This window comes from Brienomyrus brachyistius, unplaced genomic scaffold (genome assembly GCF_023856365.1).
Source record: "Brienomyrus brachyistius isolate T26 unplaced genomic scaffold, BBRACH_0.4 scaffold67, whole genome shotgun sequence".
Classification (NCBI taxonomy): Eukaryota; Metazoa; Chordata; class Actinopteri; order Osteoglossiformes; family Mormyridae; genus Brienomyrus; species Brienomyrus brachyistius.
Genome location: NW_026042342.1, coordinates 1295921 through 1318543, shown reverse-complemented (window position 1 = coordinate 1318543; position 22623 = coordinate 1295921). Strand labels below are relative to the sequence as shown.

Genomic DNA, 22623 nt, shown 5'->3' with positions numbered 1-22623 from the left:
CCCACTCAGGTTCGTACTGCAGCACTCAGGTGTGGCCTTATTCACGGCAATAATGCAAGCGGACTCTTCCGCAGCTGACTCCCAGGCGAGAGGGAAACAACCAGTCTGCAAAGCACCAAGATGTCTCTATGTCTCTGGCCTAAATGTCGTGGTGGTATAGAAGGAGAAGGAGCCTCCCGTGGGTAACTGCCTTCAGGACTGCACTCAGTGCAGTACCTCGATGGCAGTCGGGATTCCAAGAAATCAATCAGTAACAATGTTCGCCGTCCCCTGAGGAAAACAGGCATTTCCTCACACCTTCAGGGGAGGGCGATGTGTGATTGGCCGGGGGCTCCTTACCTGCTGATGCAGTAGAAGGCTACCAGGCGGAACAGGTCGGCAAAGCTGATCCCAGATCCCTCCAGAGAGAAAGCTGTGGGGAGAAGGTGCCAGAACGGGCTGGTGTTGTCAAAGGCAACATAGAAACGCCATGGGGATAAGAGCTGGGCCAAGAGGCCTGCCTGGGTCACTATGGGCCTGGAGCCATGTAAATAAATAAATGGATGGTCAGAGCTGGCTGCGTCCTGAACTCTTAGCTACACCCAACCCCAAGAGACAGCAGGAACGCGTCTGTGGGCTGCCCACAGCCTGATTGAGCGCCCCCCTCTATGGACCTGAGATCAGCTGCTGGCTTAGCACCAACTCCTCAGTCAGCCAATCGCTGCTTAATAACACAGCTGCCAGAGCCACACAGAAAATTCACCGCTTATCATGGGATGTTTAGATGGCGTTCCTGTGAAACTGCCGGGGACCGTGCTTTCTGCGAACCTGGCCGCAGGATAGCAAACAGGATGGGTAATCGCATCAGCTCCCCTCCAGTGGAAAATTTGCAGCGTTGAAGTAATAAAACAAGTGTTAAACGTATGAGGACTGGTGGCAGGGGGATCAGGGGGAATTCCCCGTCAGGCTGGCCGACGGGCCGAAACGAAAGCCCACACCTCTGCCAAAACTACGATGCCAGTAAAGCAAATTTACTTCTTTGCAAAAGGAGGACAGCAGTCTGCGTATCAGCGTGCAATCTCAGAAGGCAGAGGAGAAGGTGTCGGAGTTGAGAAACACCTACACAAACAGCCCATGGGACAGACACCCCGCAGCAAACCGCAAACCGCCGGAACGGATCGGGGCTCAGCGTGCAGAAAGAGCCCCCAGATGTGTGAAGAGAGGCACGTACTGTACTGGCTCTCCCTGATGAGGAAGTCACTGACGGCTCCGGGGGCCACATCATCCACGCGCAGGGACAGCACCTTCCTCTGCAGCCGCGCCGACTTTCTGACCAGAAACGTCTGTAAGATAGAGGACAGCTCTATACGACACTGTCACCAAGTCATCACACAGCGCATTACGCTTAAGAAGCAGAGCCTGGGGTCTGACTGAGCCCCAACGATTGCTGCAGCCGAGAACATGTACAGCTAACGGATAACATTGCTGGAAGTAGAGATTAATAAGAATAAGCCTTTCGCACCAAGGGAATCCCCTTAGAAGTCCAGTACATATTTCTGTTTATCAGACAGCATATACCTGATTCTTGGAGCCTTTCCTTAGAAAACTGCAACTTTCTGTAAAGCAATTAAAGACTGTTCAATGGCTCCCTAACGGCACTCTCATCTAAACCAACAAGCAGCTCTCTCAATTAAGTCTGCTCTGCCCCAGGCTTTGGGGTCACCAAAAGGGTCAGGATAATCCCCGTTAGTGTGAGTGAATCCCCCCCTGTTTTAGCTGGGGGGGGCGCCTCTCACCCCGCAGGGCTGTTGCTGCAGGATGCGGCCGGCCTCCTCGTCGCTGAGCGACAGCAGCAGCCATGCGGCGTGCGTCTGCGCCAGTCTGTCCAGCACGCTCATGCGGCGCCGCAGGGAGTCGTAGCCCGAGTCTCTGGCGCCACTTGTAGCCCCCGGGTGGGACTGCAGATAAACGCCGCTCACCTCCCCCTCCAGCCTGTGGGGAGAGAAGTGGAGAGCGACACGATGACTACTGAAGTAACCCCACGCCTCCACGGTGCACATCAATCTCATAAACCACAACCGCGGAGCGTCTCGTTTGAGGGTTTGAGGGGTCGTGCTCTTTCCGCAGTTAGCCCACCAGCAGCCTATTTGCATACGGACCCATTTTTACTACAGGAATATCACACTGAACATATTCCATTCCCTCACAGCTGCAGACAGATGACATCATGAATGTCTATTTAGGGGGGAAAAAAAATGACACCTTGCAGGAAATGCTGAACCACGTGCTAGAATTTCAAAACAAAACCTGCTAGCCTCAGCGGAATAAACTGCTCGGTGCTGACATTTCAACATCTGAATTACTGAATGGCGACATTTTCCAGAGCAATGCGAGCAACGACTCCCCCTGCGGGTGGACCTGAGCATTTGCAGGCAGTAAAATAACACTCTCAGTCCATGAGTCAGATTCATTAACCGTCCAACAATGATTGCGTGCTCTGTTATCAAAGAATTAAAACATAGGTGACTGATGTCTCGCATGCCAAACCTAGTAGTTCAGTAAACGACAGAATTTATGGGGATTTTCCATTTCACAGCCACTGTCTGGTCCACATGAGGAAGTGCCCAACTCGGTGGGTGACACACAGCCCTGGTCTCAGAGTCCTCGGCATCCCATTCCTTCCACAGCCCATTGACTCTGGAGACACAAAGTTTTACTTAGTGACTCCTTACTACAGGGGTCGCCGATCACTCGATGTAGTCGATCTAATTCTAGCCGATCGAGACGCAACCCCTGAACCCACAACCCCACACCCCAAAATCAGTGAAATATACCATCACCATTCAGTAGTATTTTCTTTGTAAACGTAGCTTTAACTGAAAAAGGTTGGATACCACCGTCTTACTCAGGGATTCCTTACTCCGCATCATACAGCTCAAATCTTATCCAATTGGGCGGATAAGCCTGACAGACACACAGCACCTGATGACATGCGCTAATCCGTTCAAGGAGGACACCACGAAGACGTTTTCCCTGGATTCTCCTGATGGGGGGTGGTGGGGGGGTGTCAATGGGACTCATGTTACATTGATAGCTAATCTTCAAACAGGAAGCACATCGTATCACAGGATACTGATACCACTGACAGCTCCGATCATAGGTGCTGACTGCACATCTGCACTGATGTTTCTCAATAAGGCAATAAAAGAGAACTTATACTGAATCTTCCTTGCAGCAGGCAGCTGGGTCTCCGGATAAGACTGAGGACTATAGCTCTTTAGAGGACCGTAAACCTTTCACCCTGCCGTGAAGAGCCAGAGCGCGACCGTCGGACACTCCTAGGGGTCAGTGTAATACACTTACCCTTCCAGGAGGTCGGCGCCGGAGTGCCTGGCCGTGGGCTGGGCCGTCTGCACCATCTCCTGCTTCAGCTCTCCAATCTCCGAGGCGAACGAGTCGATCAGCTGGCGGGGAGCGTCATGGGGAACCGGGGGGCGAGGAGGCGAATGGAGAGAAAGAGAGAAGCGTGAAGGTATAAGGATCTGCATTCCTGCAGGTTGCCGCCCCAGACAGAAAGGCTCGCTTACGCACATCCTGGCCCGGGGGACTCTGGAGAGCATGGGGAAGGAAAAAAAACACACCAAACTTCCTGTACAAACCATACAGTCATCAACAGGAGCGACTTAACAGGAAAAGGGAAGCTTGGAGGTATCAGAAGGGAGAGAAAGAGGAAACAAAGCCACAACAACACTGAGTGGCAGGACTTCCCAAAATCCCTGTCCACTGGGACAGCTTCCTGCTGGGCAGATAAGCTGGTACAGAGCCCCACCCAAACTCAGCTCCTATCTTATCACCAGTTTCACCGTAACTATGCAAACGGGCACCAATTATCCGTTTTCCTCTTTCAGCGTAAACATCCTAAATAGAAAACCCTGGCTTGATCTCAGAAAGCTCCCCCATCCAGCATGACCGATACTGTCCAGCAGAGGGCAGCATGCAACAGAGCAGCTCCCCTTTCATCTTTGGTGATGCCAGGTCTTCTTATAAGCAGAAGCCCACACTGCTTCAAGGGAGGCAGGGGAAAAGGGGGGGAGACGACCAGGAATGAATGCTGCTCCATGAACAGTTAGCGTCAGTGTTCATTGTACTTTCATTTAACAGTAATCGTGGGATTAGTCATGTCTGGATTGCATAATAAGGATTTCAACACATAAATTAGAGCCTTGCGTTGCCTGGGATTAGCTCCAGGCCACCATGTGACCATCACTAGACAACCAATTAGAGGATGGATGGATATAAACTACTGTGCAAAAGTTTTAGACCATCAGAGAATATGTGTGAGATTTAGTTCAAGTAACAGGAAATCATTGATACCTTGCTGGATTAATAGATGGTCACCGCTTTGGCTCCCTAACCTCTCCTCAGGGGCACCTCAGCCATTCTGTGTATTCATTAAATTTCACCACCAGCTCAATTAATTGATTAGTTATTTAACTTGCTCAATGGGGTATTGATTAGCCAGACCAAGTGGGGTAGTGGTTAAATTAAAAATTTGACATACATATCACAGTCACACCAATATGAAGATCATTTAAACATCATTCTCTTTGACTGCCTGAGATCATTTCCCAAACAATATATGGCAAGCACTCAAACATAGCTTCTATCGACAGCGTGCTCAGATAAGAGGAGGAGTGCCAGGTCACAGGGCTTTCTGCAGCCCACAGTGTGTTACTCACCCTGCTTAAGCTGCACCCACAGCCAGCAAGAGAAGGTGCACTCACGTGTGATAAACTTACATGTAGGTGGCAGATGTAATACCGACTCATGACAGGAGGGGGCGGCAGCTAAGAGAGCAATTTCCCAGGCAGGCTCGCATCCCCCTCCGACAGGACGATGCCATCCGACACGTGTCACTGCAACGTGGGATTGCATCTGGCATGGTCCCATCCTTCACTCACGAAATCTGGGAGTCTGCTTAGCTGCGGGGCTAACCTGCAGCTCTGGATATGAACGGGAAAGCCCGATTCACACAGAGGAGTGCCCTCCAAAGGCAAGTGATGCGCGTGACTGTCCGGGGTGCGATACAGCAGCATTGCTGGCATGCGGCTCATATTTTTATTTTTTACATAATACCCATTTAGCAGATGCGGTTATCAAACGCGACGTACATTCCTGACCCGGAAGCTCCAGGTCCCAATGGTGAAATCGGTCTGCAGACCCTGGGAATTGATCTCGTGACCTCGCCCGCTGAGTCACGACGCCGTCACCTACCCCATTCACCTCCCCAGCATCCACACTAACAGCAGAATGCAGGGAGCGCCGCTAAAAACACGCCGACAACCGTGCTAAACGCCTCCCAATGCAGGAGAGACTTAGAGGCTCGCCGGGCCAGATACCCATCGGCGCTCGGCAGACAGCTTTCTCAGTTCCTCTCATGTTTTCTCATCCCTGCACATTCATCACTCCACCAGGCAATTTTCAGAAACCCGGAGTTCCGTGTCCCCCACAAACCACACAGTCTACTGGCAGAGGGAATGTCTGAGAGGCACGTGTCCAGGGCTCCGTGCGCGGCGTCCCCCGGCTGTCGAGTAACATCTAGTGTCGGGCACACAGGTCTGGAGCACAGGCCTTATCCTGTGACAGCATCCACATACAGATCTAAGCACTTTTTTCAAAATATTCCCACTCTGTTATTAATAACACTGTGTTTTTTAATGTCTTCTTTGTGTATTTAAAAAAATCTCCTAAGGACTATTCCCACCATCTCCTTTCAATAAATCTAATTTAAAAAAAAAACACGTTTGGTTTTCCTACATGAATCGAGTGGCTGGTCTAGTTGTGCTCAGATTTCCTGTCAGGTGACGCGAAAATCAAGGGTCACGTTTTGGGAGCCGCGGATCTAGCGGCTGAAAATGGGTTCCGACATTTTAATGTACATTTCAGCCTGAAAGATCTGTAAGGAGTTTCATACGCAGGAACGTCTGCTGGTCGCGGGGCATGGGAGTAGCTGGAAACTTGGAAAACAGATTAATAGGAACCGATTTGGATCATCAGAGGGGACCATTTAGGGGGGGGAGTCGGTGATACGCCGGTCAGGAGGGGCCAGGTAAAGGGACACTGTGGTAAAGAAGAGTCGTGTGAAAGCTTACGTAATGTTGCCTGATAATCAACAACAGCTGTTCAGAGTGCCATCTGAAGGTATTCCTCCCCTGAGGAAACGATCCGAAATGCCTGGTGGCACTTTAACAAGAGGAGAAGAAAGCGGCTCTCTGCATGAACGCAATCAAAGGGCTGCGGTCAATGGGAAAGTATGTGTGAGTGCACAGAGGACGCTTTCAGTGCGGCTCTGCTGAGAGGGAGCATTCAGGCGGAGCACGGGGGCGGGGGACACCGGCGGAGAGGGTGTGCCAACAGGAGGCGCCGCAAGGCCACACCGGCAGGGGGCAGTACGGAGCCACACCACCAGGGGGCAATGTGGAGTTACACCACTGGGAGGGCACTGCAAAGTCACACTGACAGGGTGCAGTACAGAGCCACTCCAACTGGGTGATCCACAGCAACAGTGAGGGTACACTGAAAGAGGGCTGCACTGTTCCCCACAACAGGGGGCAGTACAGATCTCCACAGACACAGAGGGTGCAACAACAGAGAGCTATACTGATCTCCACCAACAGGGGGCAGTATAGAGCCTCTCTCACAGAGCGGCGATACAGCCCACACAAAGACACAGCAAGATCATAGTCACCAGGCTCACTGTAAGGGAAGGGCCGCTTTGTTTGTAAGTAATTAGGGCCTGCAACACTGTGCCTTGGGCCAGTACTTTCACCAAGCCTATAAATACCCTGTTCGGGGTTGCGGGTCTGCCATTTGGAGAATTACACGTTACACTTCAGGGTTTCTGTTTCCCGCTGCATCATCAGGCTCCGTCGCTCAGAATCGAGCTGCTCTTCAGCGCTCCAGCAGTCCGCACCCATAGGAGTAATGCAGCTTGACACCAGGCTGTAAGAAAGAGGCTCCCTGCAAGGAGCCAGCCGCCTGCTTTACGGCCGGCCAGAGACTGCCTACGACACGGCGAGCCACACAGAGCAGACCAGGAACGCGGCAGCCCTGGGAGCTGGGGGAGGCGCGTGGGCTGTGGGAGAGAGAGCTGAACTTTGGGCTGCGCTGCCTGGGTGTCTGAAATTTCACTCCCAGGCCCCACTGAAGCGCCTGAGTTACACCTGTTAATTGCTAAAGCATCAACACACAGCTGGAAACAGGAGTAATGGCCATGAAATTAATTACGTTTATAGTGTCTTAGTGCAATTAGAAGTCTGTCCCAGTAGCAATGCTGGCCCATAAAAATTCTTTATGTACTTTTCTGCAGCTGAGCAGGGTGACGAGCCTGCCTCAGTGGCACAGAGAAAAGACTGGGGTGGGCGGGGGGGATTCTGTCTATTGCCTCAGCAGATTTATGAGGCTCCATTGAGTTTTTACAGCCTGAAGAGAGAAGCAGAGAGGAGCCTCAGAGGGATCAAACAGCCACAGGGAAAGCTGCCGCCCTCTATATGAACCCTAGACCCCTGTAGCCCAGAGTGTATGCCTGTGTGTCCCTGAGCCTCTGTGCGTTCCCGTGTCTCTGCCTGTGTGTCCCTGTGTCTCTCTGCATGTCCCATTGCCCCAATTCTGTGGCTCAGAGAGAGGATCACCCATCCCCGCACCAGCGAATGACAGGGACGCCCGACCTACCTTGAAGAAGCTTCCGGTCCTGTCCAGCAGGCACGGATGCACCAGGGCGCTGGCAGCCATGCTTCACTCCGAGCGTCTGCAGGGGGGGGCGGGGGCCGGCTGGGGTCCTGCGGGAGTTACAGACAGGCGCTAGAGCCATGGTCCCGGCAGCAGGAAATTCCAGCGCTGGCCGCAGGGGCCGGCCAGAGAACCAGCAGGAGCGCCTCTGCTTAAATGTTTTCCTCCCTTGTGCTCTCTCACCCACTGTCTCTCTCTCACCTACCTCCCCCGCTTCCTTCAAATCACCCCAGATCAAGCACTTCCCCTCCCCCACTTTGATGTTTCGCTGATCATGACAAAATGACCTTTATTTACAATGTGCGTGAATCATCGTTCCATTCGAGATGGACGACTTCCTCCGCACATCCGAAACTGCGCTGTACAAGGGCAGTGTTATCTGTGGGGGCCAGAGCACGCTACTCCTGCTTGCCAAGCCCATGTGGAAAACATCAGCAGGCGTCCAGAGCTGGCAGGTGTTCAAAGCAGCCCAACCGAGATATTCCCAGCCCCGGGTCTAGGGAGAGGAAATGGGCTGACCCGAAACACAAACACACACACACACACACACACACACACACACACACACACACACACACACACACACACACACACACACACACACACACACACACACACACACACAAATATATATGACTGCTTGGCACCCTGTTGGTTCTGAAATCCCCATCTTTGTTACAGAGCATTCCTGCTCACAGCTGTGCAGGAACATGAAGCCCACGACGGACGGATCCGGCATGTTCTGCAAGCGGGTCGCCCCGCATTGGGGGTATGGCACCCCGGCGCCCTCATCTCAGGCCATTTTAAAACACCAACATCGAGTTCATGCACTCCCGTTCAGCACCATCAGCGTGCACGTTAGTGTGAAGGGCAAAGACAGCCGTAAGAACTGGCAAGTACGGGTAACTAATCAGATATTTCTCAGCGAGTTTTTCCCGTTTGTCCTCACTAATGTAAAAACCAGAAGAAACGGCCTGCAGACACACCAGCAGTCTGACAGCGGAAATGCCACTAACGCTATCGTCCCCTCAAGCGACACATCAGTAAATAATTAGTTTGGTGACTGACACATTATAGTGTTTACTTGCACGCAGATTCGGCAAAGGCCTGACATAGTCCCCTAGGATGCTGCTGTGGAATGTGACCCCCCCCCCCCCCGCACCAGACGCCATATGGACCCCAGGCGAGCAGCAAGACCCCACCACACTTCGCGACCCCCCTTCCCAGGTCCCAAGTGCCAGCTCATACCGAGTAAACACTGGGAGCCCCTTTGGACTGGGGGCCATGCGTCACAAAGCTGGACAACTTGTCGGATTTAAGGAAGCCCGGGCTAAACGTAAGTAAATGAAGATGAAGTCCATTTAAACTGGGGTACCTTAAATCTGACGAGCTATCCAGGTAAGCAGGAGATGCGGAATCACGATACCGGCTCCATCGTCACAGAGCAGCGACCAGCAGGCACACTGCAAACAGCAACCCCACCTGCCCCGTAATCAGCTGCAGCCCAGCCGTCAATGATGGCTATGAGGAGGAGAAAACGCTCTCGTGCTGGATCTGTGAAACAGTCACCGAGCATGCTGGCAGACAGAGATGGCCGATTGTCCAGCGGCGTAACCGAGAGCGACGACGTCTCCATCATTTGACCCCGCAGTGTGATTTGGGCCAAAGCAGGGCAAGACTACAGAAGCTGTCTGATAAAGGTAGTGGCAGTATTTCTGCTGGAACTTCCGGTCCCGCACCCGGAGGCAGGGGGGGCTGCGTGAGCTTGCCCCTTTGTGCGTGTGTGCAGCTGAGCACAGGTGTCCCTATCCCTGGAGGGGGGCAGAGGTTTGACCAGAGAGAGAGGAGCTTCCCGAATGCTCGCGTTAAAATCAACACGCAGATGAAGGACATCTGGCCAGCACAGAGAGCAGAGGAAGTCAGACTCAACTAAAGGAAGCCGAACTAACGGAATTCACACCCAGCTTACCTCAGAAACCAGACAGAAATCCCCCTTAAAAGGCAGACATGAAGAAGGCAGTCTCGAGGAAATGAATAATTCGCTGTGTGCTTTGATATTGTACCAAACCTGCAGAGTATTTGCACATCATGCATACATCCTCAGGCTTTCCTCTCAGGTGATGGCGGATGGTAATGGCGGGCAGTGGTGGCTTAATGGTTAGGGAAGCGCACTTGTAAATTGCAGGTTCGAATCCCCGACCAGCAAGGCACCGCCGAGGTTCCCCAAGCACTACTCCCAGGGCGCTGAATTAGCCGCCCCCTGCTACGTCACCACATCACATATGGGTTAAATGCAGAGGACGCGTTTCGTTGCTGTCCACTGATCAGTAAATTCTAAATGGAACAAACTGGTCACAGGAACATCTTTATGAGCAGACCTGGGGCGCAATCATCACTCTCCGCCTAACTGACACTTGTCGCCTCTGACTGAGTTTTTCAGTGAAGGGAACAACCCTTATCAGCAAACCAAACAAAGACCCACTGAAGGCACCTTTCCTTTTACACGGGCACCTTTACATACTTCCTTTTAAGTAGGAATGGTCTAGAACTAGACCTAGAGATAACTAGAGATATTCAGACCAATAGTTATATTGCATTTCCAACAGAGATATATCATAGTTTGCAGCAAACTTGAGGAGACACTGCTGGAAGTGAAAAAAGAAGGGGGGGGGATTTTTTTCGCGTGTCTTCAGATGTATCATGAAGCTGCAGTGTCTCCGCCGGGTTGGAAACAGGTGGCTGGAGAAACGGCATAGCGGCCAGCCTGACCTCTCTCTCAGATTCCCCCCCCACCTCCCCCCTCTCTCAGATGAGCACTTTGATGTCTGAGCGATCTAGCAGCAAGCGGCGGCGTTTCCACCGCGATGCTCCGCAGCCTCACCTCCTCTCGTCTCCGCCTGCCCCGGATATTCAAATTCTGTTTGCGCGTTTCCACGTGCGATTGTGTACACAGCTGTGCCCCGGAGCGGGTTTAAAAGGAATATATCAGAGCTGAAAAATTCGAGGGGGGGGGGGGGGGGGGGGAGAGAGAACTGAAAAAGGCTGCTTTTCATTATGAGCTAACTGAGACCCAACAGAGCCAGAGACCTCACCACTCAGCAAACACTTAATACGCGACACTGCCAGTAAGGTCCAGCAATTAAACACAGCGAGCAGCTCAACCCGATTCTTTTAATTTGTACCGATCGAAACGAATGTGAGATACAGTCTTCTGCTTCAGGAAATGTCCGGCTTGTTGTAAATAAACGAGGAGGTTCGAGGGTTGGACTCGAGGGTTTTTATTTGTCACATGCAAGGTATACAAGTCAGACTATAACCTGCAGTGAAATGAAAGGTGGTCAACTCATAATAAAGAGCAAAAGCAAAGACATCAAAAAAAAAAGTAATAAATAAGGAAAAGAAAATCCCAGAAAAGTGCAGCACAATTCAGTGAAATGCGAGGTGCGTAAATAAGGTGAGAATATAAATAAGAATTGCCATTTAAGCATTAAGCAGTCTGATGGTCTGAGGGTAGAAGCTCCTTGTGAGCTGCTTGGTTCTGAGACTGTAGAAGCACTTTCCGGACCAGGAACCCTGCCCATGGTGTCATGCTTAAGGGCTCTGCTAAGAATGAAGACCCCTCCCAGCAAGAGGTCATGTGACCAGCCGGTCTGGCTCCGCTCCCGCCTATTGGTCGGTGAGTGTCACAAAGGCACGGAGCTTCCTGACTGCGCGGTGAAGATATTGTGCTGTACAAAAACCAACTGAGCTCGATAAAAGTCCAGACAGAAACCGAGAGAAAGCATTTACAAATCTCAAACCGCTGCGTGAGGGTGCGTCCGGGGTTGCTACATTACACCTGCGCAGAAAGACCAGTTTGCCTGGGCTCCCACAGCAAGCTGCGACTAGCGACTGCGCAGACAGGTCGATCACTTTGGTTTCCAAAGCATGCTGTGACAAGCGACTGCGCAGACAGGTCAATCATCTTGGCTTCCAAACTCCTCACATGTGCCAAAGCACATCACTGACACAAGGTCAGCAGAGGAGCAAACAAAGAACATTGAGAAAAACAGACGTAAGGTACAGCACAGCTATGACAAACACGCTGTTGCTGCGGCTAATCCCCTGGATTTTTTCCTCCTCGTTGTTTTCTCAGCTATTTTGGGAGGGTGGGGCAAAGTGGAAACATGTGGATGGTCGGCTCACTGTCCAGCCCCCAAACCACGAGCACCTGCCACCGCATCCAGGCATAAATAGCAGGAATCAATCCTCGAGAAATGGAGACAAACAGGAAATAAAGGGGGATTCACAACCGTAGATCGCCAAACCCCAAACCCCCCCCCCCCCCCCGAGCCCTCAGGAAAATGTCTGATTAAAGAGTCTTTGCATTTACTCAGCATGAAAACTTCAGAGGTGGGGCCAGGGGTACTATGGTGAAGAATGAGACCATGCTCAGAGGTCTGTTTACATGGAGATCCTCCAGACCATTGGCTGATTTTTTGGGATCTGAACCCCACCCCCAGAGTCAGAGACATGTGATTGTTGAGCAACAGCTCCTGTGAAGTGAGTCTCCAGCAAAGGAGGAACTTCCACGAAGTTCTTAATCAAGTGGAATCCGTTGTTTTTCCATCCATCCCATTCCAACCATACCAGCACACTTTTCCAGTTATTTATTTATTTAGGCCAGCAACATTAAAGCCCCCTCTGATCCCAGTTTGGAAACCTACCAATCAGCTGCAGGCGATGATGACATGGACGGCATGTGGTTGCAATTGAGGGGACCGAAATTCAGACTTACAGGTTGCATTTAAGGGGCAATTTCTTATGGACTGGAACCCTCTGGAGCCCCCAGAGGCTGAACGGATGCGGTACACGCCATATTCCTCAAAAACTGAGGGAGTGTGGAGCACCTAGAGAGGAATAGGGCCATTGAAATATACTGGCGGTCTCCACGGAGGGCTGGAAAACAGGAAATTTATAGGGATGGTATAAAAGGAAGAGCGTGAAGTTATGGAACAGTGAAAAGGTGCGGATGTGTTTCAATTGCACCAAGTTATTAAATTTTTCTCCAGAAAAGATGCCTGCAAGAGAAGGAAGAAAAATAAAAAACATCTATATACTGGTGTTCAGAAATACAGTACAGAGAACTTTCAGGGAACCTCCTGCATGATTCTGTTAAAAAAAAAAAAAAAAACAACACTTTTTATAGGAAAGGAGGGTGGGGCAATGTTGTGCAATAAGAATCGTAATAGTTCTTGAGTGATGAGCATCTGGCACCACCAGGTCAGAGTGGCACGAGGTCAAAAAGGGAAACCAGGAGGGTGCTCCATGAAGTAGGATGTCCTGCTTAGCTGAAGAACTTGCTGGATTTAAGGTAGTCTGGGCTAAATAGAGTTCGTTTGTTCTCTTACAATTAGCTCAGACTACCTTAAATCTGATAAATTATCCGGCTAAGCAAGAAATCCTGCTTCATGCAACATCCCCCCGGATTGCGTGGGAAATCTTTTATTAAGTAATTCGCTGGTGGCAATTTTATAATGGCATTTTTTTTCGGAGGGGGTGTGTGGGAGAATCGTACCTGTCTTATCAAAACAAGGATTAAAAATAAATAGTAAAATTTAGTTACAGTAGGACATACATTAAACTGTGTAACCACCATAAAAATGGGCTTGACTGAAAAGACTATGAAAGCAAGGCTCAAAATAGATGCAATCTTTCCTTAACTTCTGGTGTTATAGCCAGCTCTCACCACATGGGGTTGTTTTCATAGCGTCACCCAAATGAGGGTTTAGTGTATTAAAGAGGTTCGTGATGAATTAAAGGAACACCTCCACAACCCAAAGGTGGTGCCCTTCTCTGCCGCTAGTGATGTCTCAAATGCAGAAGGTAGAGGGTAGAGGGGTGGAATAACTGGGCCATGGGCCCACGCCCCCCCCCCCCGACCAAAATGGGGCCAGACAGAACCACAGCGGCACACCAAAGGAAGCGCTGGATGAGCTGTTCAGCAGAGGAACCTTGAGGTTTGTCTGAAATCAGTGTCACTGGAATAAACAAATAAGTGGAATAAAAACAAAATGGGAGGCCCCAAGAAGCCCCCCCAAGGGGGAAGGTGTCTCCGGCCACCCAGTGAGGGGGGAGGTGCTTGGCAGCCTGACCTTGAAGAGGCTGCTTCCTGGCCGCGTGGCCGATTATGGCATGGAGAGACACCTTCTGCATGGAAAACAATCCAGTCTTCAGGAAAGGGACTTGCGGCAGACTACATAAAGTCACACCCTTGAAAAGGGCTCAGTTTTTTAGGTATAAAGCTTGCCCTTGGATGCACAGCTGATGGGGTAATAAATGGTGCCATAGGGCTACATTGTAAAATAATAGCTTTGGTGGGAGGGCAGCTTCATTCCCATAATGCATTGTGCTGACAGTACTGGAAGTAGGTAGAGGAGTTAGATTGAATAAGTTGGTGCGTTTCATTAAGATATCATTATATTTTTGGGATATGGCTACTGGGGTACCTCCCTGACCAGATCAGAGCACCTCGCTTTCATTTCTACTGCACGTTTGATTGTGGGATTTCGTCACAAATCTCCTGGAAAATCTCCTTTTTGTGTTCATGAGAAAATGAAGGGTGAAACTGACTAATACTTTCAGTCAAACTGCTGAAAAATCCTTGCATTTCTAAGTATAAATTTAAGTGTGGTATTTGAAAGAAGGAACAAAAAGGCATATGTTGGTAAAAAGAGTAAGAAAAATCTTGTGAAATAATCATTTTCAAAATCTAACATTTCCAGACAGAGAAATAAGCTGAACTGGTATTTACACTTTCTTCAAGTTAAGGCTCTTGCCTGCCAGAACCTGAACAGAACCACCCCCGGGCATCTCTGAAAGCTCACAGGCTCCAGGAGACCCAGCCGGCCAATGATGGCCTTAACGCTCCAGTCCGTTACATACGGACGACTTCCTGGGCGAGGTCAGTGGTTCCGGCGACCGTCTTCATTCCCTCCGCACTGCTCAAAGCGATGAACAATTCAGCTCTGAGATTGATGAATTATTACAGGAGGACAAGATGCTCCAAGCCCATGGGGACCAGAGAGAGCGCGGTGCAAAACAGCTGACCAGCTAACGTCACCGTGAACTTACGACACCCCACTGCATCCCACCCCAACCCTGCCCTGCTGCTGGGGGACAGCAATCGCTCTTCCCAGCAGATAACAGCCAAAACGGCCCCTCAGAATCTCCTCTCACAAGTCCAGTGTTGCCGTTTATACACAGCCAGTGCCGGCCTACAGATACTGTTTCACATCATAAATATTATAACTGAATTTCAATGGCAAATAAACACAAGAGTCAGGACTCTTTTCCTCTCTGTTCCCGTCACTGCCTTTTCGTGGAGGATGCCAGACAAGTGCCAATGGTTTCGAAACCGTAATGCAATTTGCCAACACTGAATAGCAGGAGTATTAAAATGAACTTGGACCCCACCCCATGAACTGCGATCACCCCACGCACATTATGCTCCACCAGTAGCATATCTAAATCAATTAAGGTTTTGATGAATACTTAATTGCCTAAAAAATTAACTTAGATTAGTTTAGTAACGACTGCAACGAAGTCATTAGTGAAATTATTCTCCAGCTAAACCTGGATAACAAGCAACACTAATTTCAACTTTACAGCCAAACCACCAAGAGTGATTTACAGCTGCCAGGTTGAGCTCGAATGCGCTGGGTGATTATTAAGAAAGTACCTTGGTCACGTCACAGGCAAGTTTTACTGAAGATACACAGACATTTGGGGAAATGCACCCAAAAATGACACCAGAGTGACTGGTAAATGGCGCTATCATATGTAGCTGACAAACCACAATGACATCAAAGATGACAAACTGCACTTGTGCCTTATTGCGTGGGTGGTGCTAATGACCCACAGAGCGGGCAAGATGAGTCCCATTCAGGACTGTACAACCTAGCAGAGGAGTGGCTGTGCGACTGAGACTGGTCGCATTTTTATTCTCTGCCGTGGACCGAGTCATCTGACACAAACCTCAAAATTCACACTGTGACTCACTCAGGTCCGCAAACAATTTACAGCTCTGAAGAAAACAGCACATATCTCGTTACTGCAGCTGGACGCTGAATCACTTCCTGGTGGGAACATTATCAAATCGGCATGTAAACAAAACACTTCCAGATCAGGGAACGAATGTTTACAAAGAATTTATATTAGTAGCTTTTACAGAAACCAGTGCTATTGGGTTACACGCACGAGTTCATTGCAGGGCACATTACAAATGGGACGGATAAGCAAGTACAACAAACATCAATGTGCGCTCCATGTAAACAAGCTTTGCATTTCCCCCCAGCCACCGGAGCAGAAAGCTAAAATCCGACACACATTAAAGAGAGGAAGAAAAACACAAAGTCTAGCTCCACAGAGCCTCAGAGGGCCTCTAGCCCACGAATCACATGGCTGAATCTAGATCAGAATTTCAAATTTAAAAGTTGTTTTTTAATTGTTGGGTTTCATCACAACCATATGCGGACATGTTGTCTGGAGACCGACGGGAGAGTTCCTGGAAAAATATTTAAATAAACATCTGCCAGCAGTCAAGTATGAATAGCCATGATATCCAGGAGCACACTGACACAGAAACAATGTGCGAGCTGAGGTTGCTTACCTCCCCAGAGCCGACGTAGTTACAAATCCCTCACCGCGATGTGTTTACACTCCAGCGTGCAGACTCATGGGTGGCTTTAGGGACCTGAAGTAATCGGACCCTTTACCCAGAGTGTGCACATTTGGTTTCCCCCAAAGCTCACTCACAAATCTTCCGATAAAATCACTTTTGTAATCATTCTCCAATACGGTCCCCGGCAGGTCTGGGCAAATTCGTCGCCCACGCATACATACACACAGTAAGGGAGTATAAAGAAGAAACCCCCCCAAGCATGAATGAAAACATTTAGCAGAATCCAATATTTTAAACAGAGACAAAGGGGTGGGTATATCCCTTTGATCCGAGGCACACAAAACAGCTCAGAGAGAAGTGCCAAGTGTCTGCGTTTGTCATCATGGGAAAAACGGACACCCGGCTTAAACACACTCTTCCTCAAGTCAAGAACAAAGAAATTGCATGTAAATGGCGAAATAGCATCTCCAATCCATCTGTCCGTCTTCTGTAACCTAGCCCTGGTCATGGCTGAACCCTTGGCAGTTAATAATATTTAAAGTTCCTGTCTTCTGACTAAAGGACTTGGATACACAAATTCACACTGCTGTTTCATCCGGGCACTGCAGAAATCGCCTTGACAGACTCAGCAGACACAGAAGGCTGCCGGGGAATTTATACATCGTATTCGACCACATACCAGCCAAAGGCACAGCGAAATACTCTGCTGTAACAGGCATACTGTGAATACAGGGCTACATACCACAAAAGCGCACACAGCTAGCAGCGCGCTTCATGCATTCTGCAAGCAGGGGTCATACAGAGCTTGATGGGATAAACACAGACAAGAGGAAGATAAGGCTAGAAGTGGGGGAAGCAGACAGCCCGTCATGTTGTGGTAATGTCTTCAATACATTCCATGTGTGCTTTTTGGAAGCAACGGCAACATTTCCTTCTGAGAAAACAATCCTCGGGGAATGGGAACAACAAAAACTTTAGGGAAAACACAAGGAGCGAACTGCCTTCCCATCAACGCCATTCCGTCAAGAAACCACACGCCCACGAGCAGCTTAGTAAGCAGAAACACAGACCCACCTGTGGTCAACAGCTCTGAGAAACATTAACAGCACCTTGGATGGAGTTAAACTTTTCATATGGTTAAATTCTTTGCCAACAATGACCCGGCTTCCAACCTGACCCAGTTTTAGGGGTATTTTACCACATACAAAACAAATGCAATACATGCAATTTTATTGTAATATGTTAAATCCACCAATAACTTTACTCACAAGTATAGTAATAATGTATTTCATTTCATAACAATAATTTGAAGTAACACCATGTTGGATGTCACAAGAAAAATCCCCCAGGAGTGATGCATGTCTCAGCTGGTTAGGTCGCTGTGCTAGTGGTGGACTTTAGGAGGACCTGGCCTTGTCTACAGCCAGTCTCCATTGAGGGCTCGATGTGGAGGTGGTCAAGGCCTACAATTGGGGCTGCAGATGGACGATAGACTGGACTGGTCAGCAAACATTGACTCGCTACACAGGAAGAGGCAGAACCGGCTGTATTTCCTGAGATCCTTCAACATCTGTAGGAAGCTCGTGCTGATGCTCTACCAGGCTGTTGTTGCCAAAGTTCTCTTCTATGCCGTGGTCTGCTGGTTGAGGCAGCATTAAGATGAGGGACGCGACGCGGCTGGACCGACCGGTGAGTTGCTGGATCTCATCATGTCAGGGGCAGAGAAAATGACTCTGAACAAACTGCCGTCCATCATGGACAATGCCAGCCACCCTCTGCACAGCACATTCACCGGGCAGAGGAGCATGTTCAGTGGCAGACTGCTGTGCAGGCCCTGCTCTACTGACAGACTGAGGAAGTCTTTTGTCCCCCAGGCCATTAGACTGTTCAGTTCCTCCCAGCGATTAAACTGACTTTACTTCTCTCTGGTCACTGGCAATACCTGCATTTGGTATTTCCAAATATATATTTAGCTACAATCTACAGTATTCATTGTGTTTATAGTATTTACAGTATTATAACATTTAAAGCATTTTAGTATTACTGTACTGGGACATTTACAGCATGCAGTAATTTACAGTACCTCTCTTGTGCATTCCCTTGCACCATCACACCCACTGGCAAATACTGTGTCACTAGATAGCTACTCTGCAGTGATTAGCATTCTTAGTACCTTTCATCATTATTGTAACCCTTAATCATTGCTACTATTGCCAGTTTTGTCAGTCTTACAACTCTTTATTCTTATTCTTTTGCATTGTGGTCTTTTGTATGTGTAAGCTACTGGATGTGTAAATTTCCATAAAGTATGTATGTATATGTATGTGTCTATCTATCTAAATCATAAGGTTGGAAGTTCAAATCCCAAGGTTGGCCTTGCTGCAAAAAAATTAAATGTAAATGATAAGACTTCTTTTGCCAAGGACACAAATACAATCTTTGCGTTCTTGGTGTTGAAAAACACTGAACTTTCTTAACACCACAAAATTGGTGTTTTTCAATAAGGTTTGAAGACGTCACCGTACTTGTGTTCTCGCGTACCTGTTTGACGTCATCCTTCACTGCCGAAGACCAGTCCCAATAGTACGAACAGAAGCACAGAGGACAGGAAAAATCCATGAATGTCGTTCTTTCCCCACCACAGATATCAAGGATGCATCGGTTGCATCCTTGTCAAATGAGTACAATTCCATGATTCAGCGTCAATTTTCGTGTTTTTAGTATTGAGAAACACCCTAAGATCACATCAGGTAACGTGGGATTACAAGGGATTTTATAATTGATGCTGTATTGATGCCCATGTGGAAACTGTCTTGAGCTCCCCCCCCCAACTTGCTCTCTGTAGGTGAGAGCAAACTGGTTGGGAAGGGCAGCTACCTGTTGTGGTGCCCAGGGAGCTGGGGGTTAAGGGCCTTGCCCAAGGACCTGCAGATATGCCAAAGTTGGGCTTGAACCGGCAACCTTCTGATCACAGACACACAGGCTTAGCCCACTGATCTGCACACTGCCCTGTGCGATAAAATAAGATTATACAAGATAAAACGCGAGATTACATGAGATAAGGTGAGATAACGAGTGTTTTTCAATATCAAGTTAACAAGAGTGTTCTTGCTAACTTGCCTCCCAAGAACGAACTTGGGCACAATGAACCATGGGACTCGTCTCACTTGGCAAGGATGCAACAATATATCCTTGATATCTGTGGCGAGGCAAGAACAACATCCAGGATTTTTACCATCTTCTGTACTTCTGCTCTTAGTATTGGAACTGGCCTTTGGCGATGGAAGATGACATAGAAATGGGTACGCGAGAACACAAGTACGGTCAAGTACTCTTACTGAGAAACACCACTTTTCTAGAGCTAAAAAAGTTCAGGGTGTTTCTCAACACCAAGAGCGCAAAGAACGTATTTGTATTCTTGGCAAGAGCAGTCTTGCTAGCTTGCCTCCCAAGAACGAACCTTGGACGCAATGAATCATGGGACTGTTCTCGATAGCCGGGATGAAACTTATGCTTCCTTAATATTTGGAATGGGGCAAGAACCCCGTCCTCTATACTTGTGTTCTTGAGAAGTGGAACTGTACTTCGGCAATGGAAGATGACGCCAAACAGGTATGTGAAAATTTAAGGATGTCAAGTACGCATATTGATAAACATCCTCAGAGACTGAGGTTGTCAACCAAAATAAAAAGTAATTTTAGCCTATATTACGAGCCTTCCTATCAACCCATTTGCCAGCCAGTTACCCTATTATATGACATGGGTGCAACCTATAGCGCCATCTCCCGAGGAGGCACGTACTCAGCAAACTAATTTCACTGTCATGGCAGGGGGCCAAGAATGAAGTTGCCTAAGCTGCCACATGTGCTCCGATTGGTACTGATTATGTGAGATAAAGCGAGATAATGTGAGCAGGGACAGATTATGGGTTGTGTGGGCCCCTGGGCAAAACGTTCGCAAGACCGCCCCCCCACCCCCACCACCACCACCACCACCACCACATTTCAAGGGCCCTTGGCAGCCAAACGCCCTCCCTATAGGGTAAGGGGCCCTTGTAGGCAGAGGATCAAAGAATGTAGGCCCTCTAAAATAGACAAACGAAAATACATTGTTGATAAGTGTTGCAAATTGTTTTAGGCTAGGGGCCCCACGGGCCCCCTGCATCCCAAGGGCCCCTGGGCAGCGGCCCCGCTGGCCCGGTTTGTAATCCGTCCCTGAATGTGAGATGAGAAGAATTTTATTCAACAGCGGCAAATTTTTGCTATCCATTGCAAATAAATAAATAAATCCCAGCCATATCAGTAGAAGGAAAAAGGAAAAGAGAAAAATCTGTTTGTTTATTTTAGCCCGCTATACTATCACGAAATATAAACAGGACATTATCTTTAAGTTAACCAAATAACAATTAGTGGGAGATACCAGAAGGTGACTAAGTACCAAGTACGCTGTCGTACATCACAGTAGTCAGAGTACATGACCCCGGAAAAGCCAGCAATCCGAGGGACACCGCTGTCATCCTACTGTTTGCCACTTATTACCGGAATTGGTATCACACGTCGCGCTTTTGCCCCGGTCCGACGCGTTTTTCTTGTCTGGATAAAAGTGAGTTACCTGGAGCTCATGTGAATGTATATCCCGTGCAAAAACATTTGATGGTTCAACAAAAGCCGAACCCCCCCCCCCCCCCTCATTTCCCACTTGACCCAACAGTTGCAATTGTTTACATATCTACTTATTAATGTTAAACGTATAACGATGAAATGCACCCAATTTCTCACGATTCTTCGCGGTGCATAGTTAGGTTGTTTAACAGAACTGTTAACTGGTCTAACTAGAAAGCTGTCTTAGGAAGTTAAAAATATAAGTACATATTCTTACAAAAAAAAAAAACAGAAAACAAAGACACTCTCAGATACACAAAGGCACTATCTGGTCCATCGGTTAACAGAAGTAGATTCAAGACACAACAAAGTGGTTAATTCTCAAAAGGTCGAATTAAAAGACATCCGAAACACTTACTTGAGAAGTACTTTGTTCGGGGAAAGCAGGTAGTTAGTTGGTTTATAGGGAGAATCCTAAGCGAAAAAGATCCATCGCGCTCGCTCTACATACTACAGCCGCGTCGCGCGCTGAATCACAACAATTTAACTAGCTGCCTTCTAGCTAAAAGCGATTTAAACTAGTTACACCAGAAGTCCGAGTATGTCATCATAACCTTTGATGTCTTCCACGAAACGGATCCGTAAACATTTCCAGCGTTACGCAGTAACCAAACGGCATTACTACGCTATGATTAAAAAGCATCCCTGCTTCTCAGTTTACTTAAATTTACGGTGCTTGATTAAAAAAAACAAAGAGCGCAGTAAATGCAATAAGCCTGACCTGCCACGATGGCTGCCAACCTGAAGGGATCCGCAGACGAGCGGGCATGAGATGGCGCCCACCTGCCAGGACGTCCCGCTCGGTGTGAGGAGGGTGCAAGTGTGCTTGTGCTCCGCAGTTTCTCCGCAAAAACAATCGGAGATCCTTCGTAAACCGCCCGCCTCCCTCCGACCGATGCGGAGAGAGAAGCAGTAAGTCGACTGGACGCCAGGCGGCGCTGTTCCAGCACTCTGTTGTCACGTGACCGCCTGTGGAATGTCCCGCAGAAGGGTAGCTGGTGCGGCGAGTCCCAGTCCGGGGGTCCCAGTCGATGGATCGAGACGAATAGATGTTATCGTCAAGAAGTGGGAATAGAATGCGAGTCTAACATTATGCTTGGTTCAAAGTTATTGTTTTAAGGCAGCGAAACAAAGAAATCGCATGTTTGTAAGAGATTAATACTCCTTTTGCCTGTCTGATTAACTTGACTGTAAACCAAATAAGAGCAATGTTTGACAATACGCCAGACTTTTTCTTTTTATTGTTGCATGCCCATCAAATTTACTAATACAGAACACCATTCACCAAACCTTACGATGCAGTGAGTACGCCACCTTCTCAGTCTATGAGGTATGAAACGTTTCCTAGACGGCAGTAATCATATCCCAGGAGCAATCAAGCATGGGCGGAATTTAATATGAGAAATCAATAGTAGCCAATGAAAACGTCTGAGGAAATTCACAGCCTAAGTAAGTGAATTAAGGACAGTTTTCATAACAAAACGAAAAATGAGAAACGGAGGAAGAGCGTTGACAACAGGGACTTAATCATAA

The 22623-nt window shown here is 48.6% G+C and overlaps 1 protein-coding gene across 4 annotated transcripts in view; it reads right to left on the bottom strand.

Annotated features, from left to right (window-relative positions):
• Positions 1–21981, bottom strand: part of LOC125725458 (ras and Rab interactor 2-like) — a 34638-nt gene extending 12657 nt beyond the window's left edge. The window contains exons 1-6 of one of the 4 annotated variants that reach the window (XM_049002387.1): positions 21812–21981; positions 7711–7817; positions 3343–3443; positions 1776–1971; positions 1211–1322; positions 340–412 (exon numbers count right to left, since the gene is read on the bottom strand). In XM_049002387.1, coding sequence (XP_048858344.1) covers positions 340–412; positions 1211–1322; positions 1776–1971; positions 3343–3443; positions 7711–7770 — 542 coding nt within the window. In that variant the 5' untranslated portion in view covers positions 7771–7817; positions 21812–21981. Of the gene's footprint in view, positions 1–339; positions 413–1210; positions 1323–1775; positions 1972–3342; positions 7687–7710; positions 7818–16417; positions 20378–21448; positions 21770–21811 lie in introns of those variants that run through there. The other 3 variants (XM_049002388.1, XM_049002389.1, XM_049002386.1) reach the window with 3 other exon arrangements.
• Between the last annotated feature and the right edge of the window lie 642 nt (positions 21982–22623).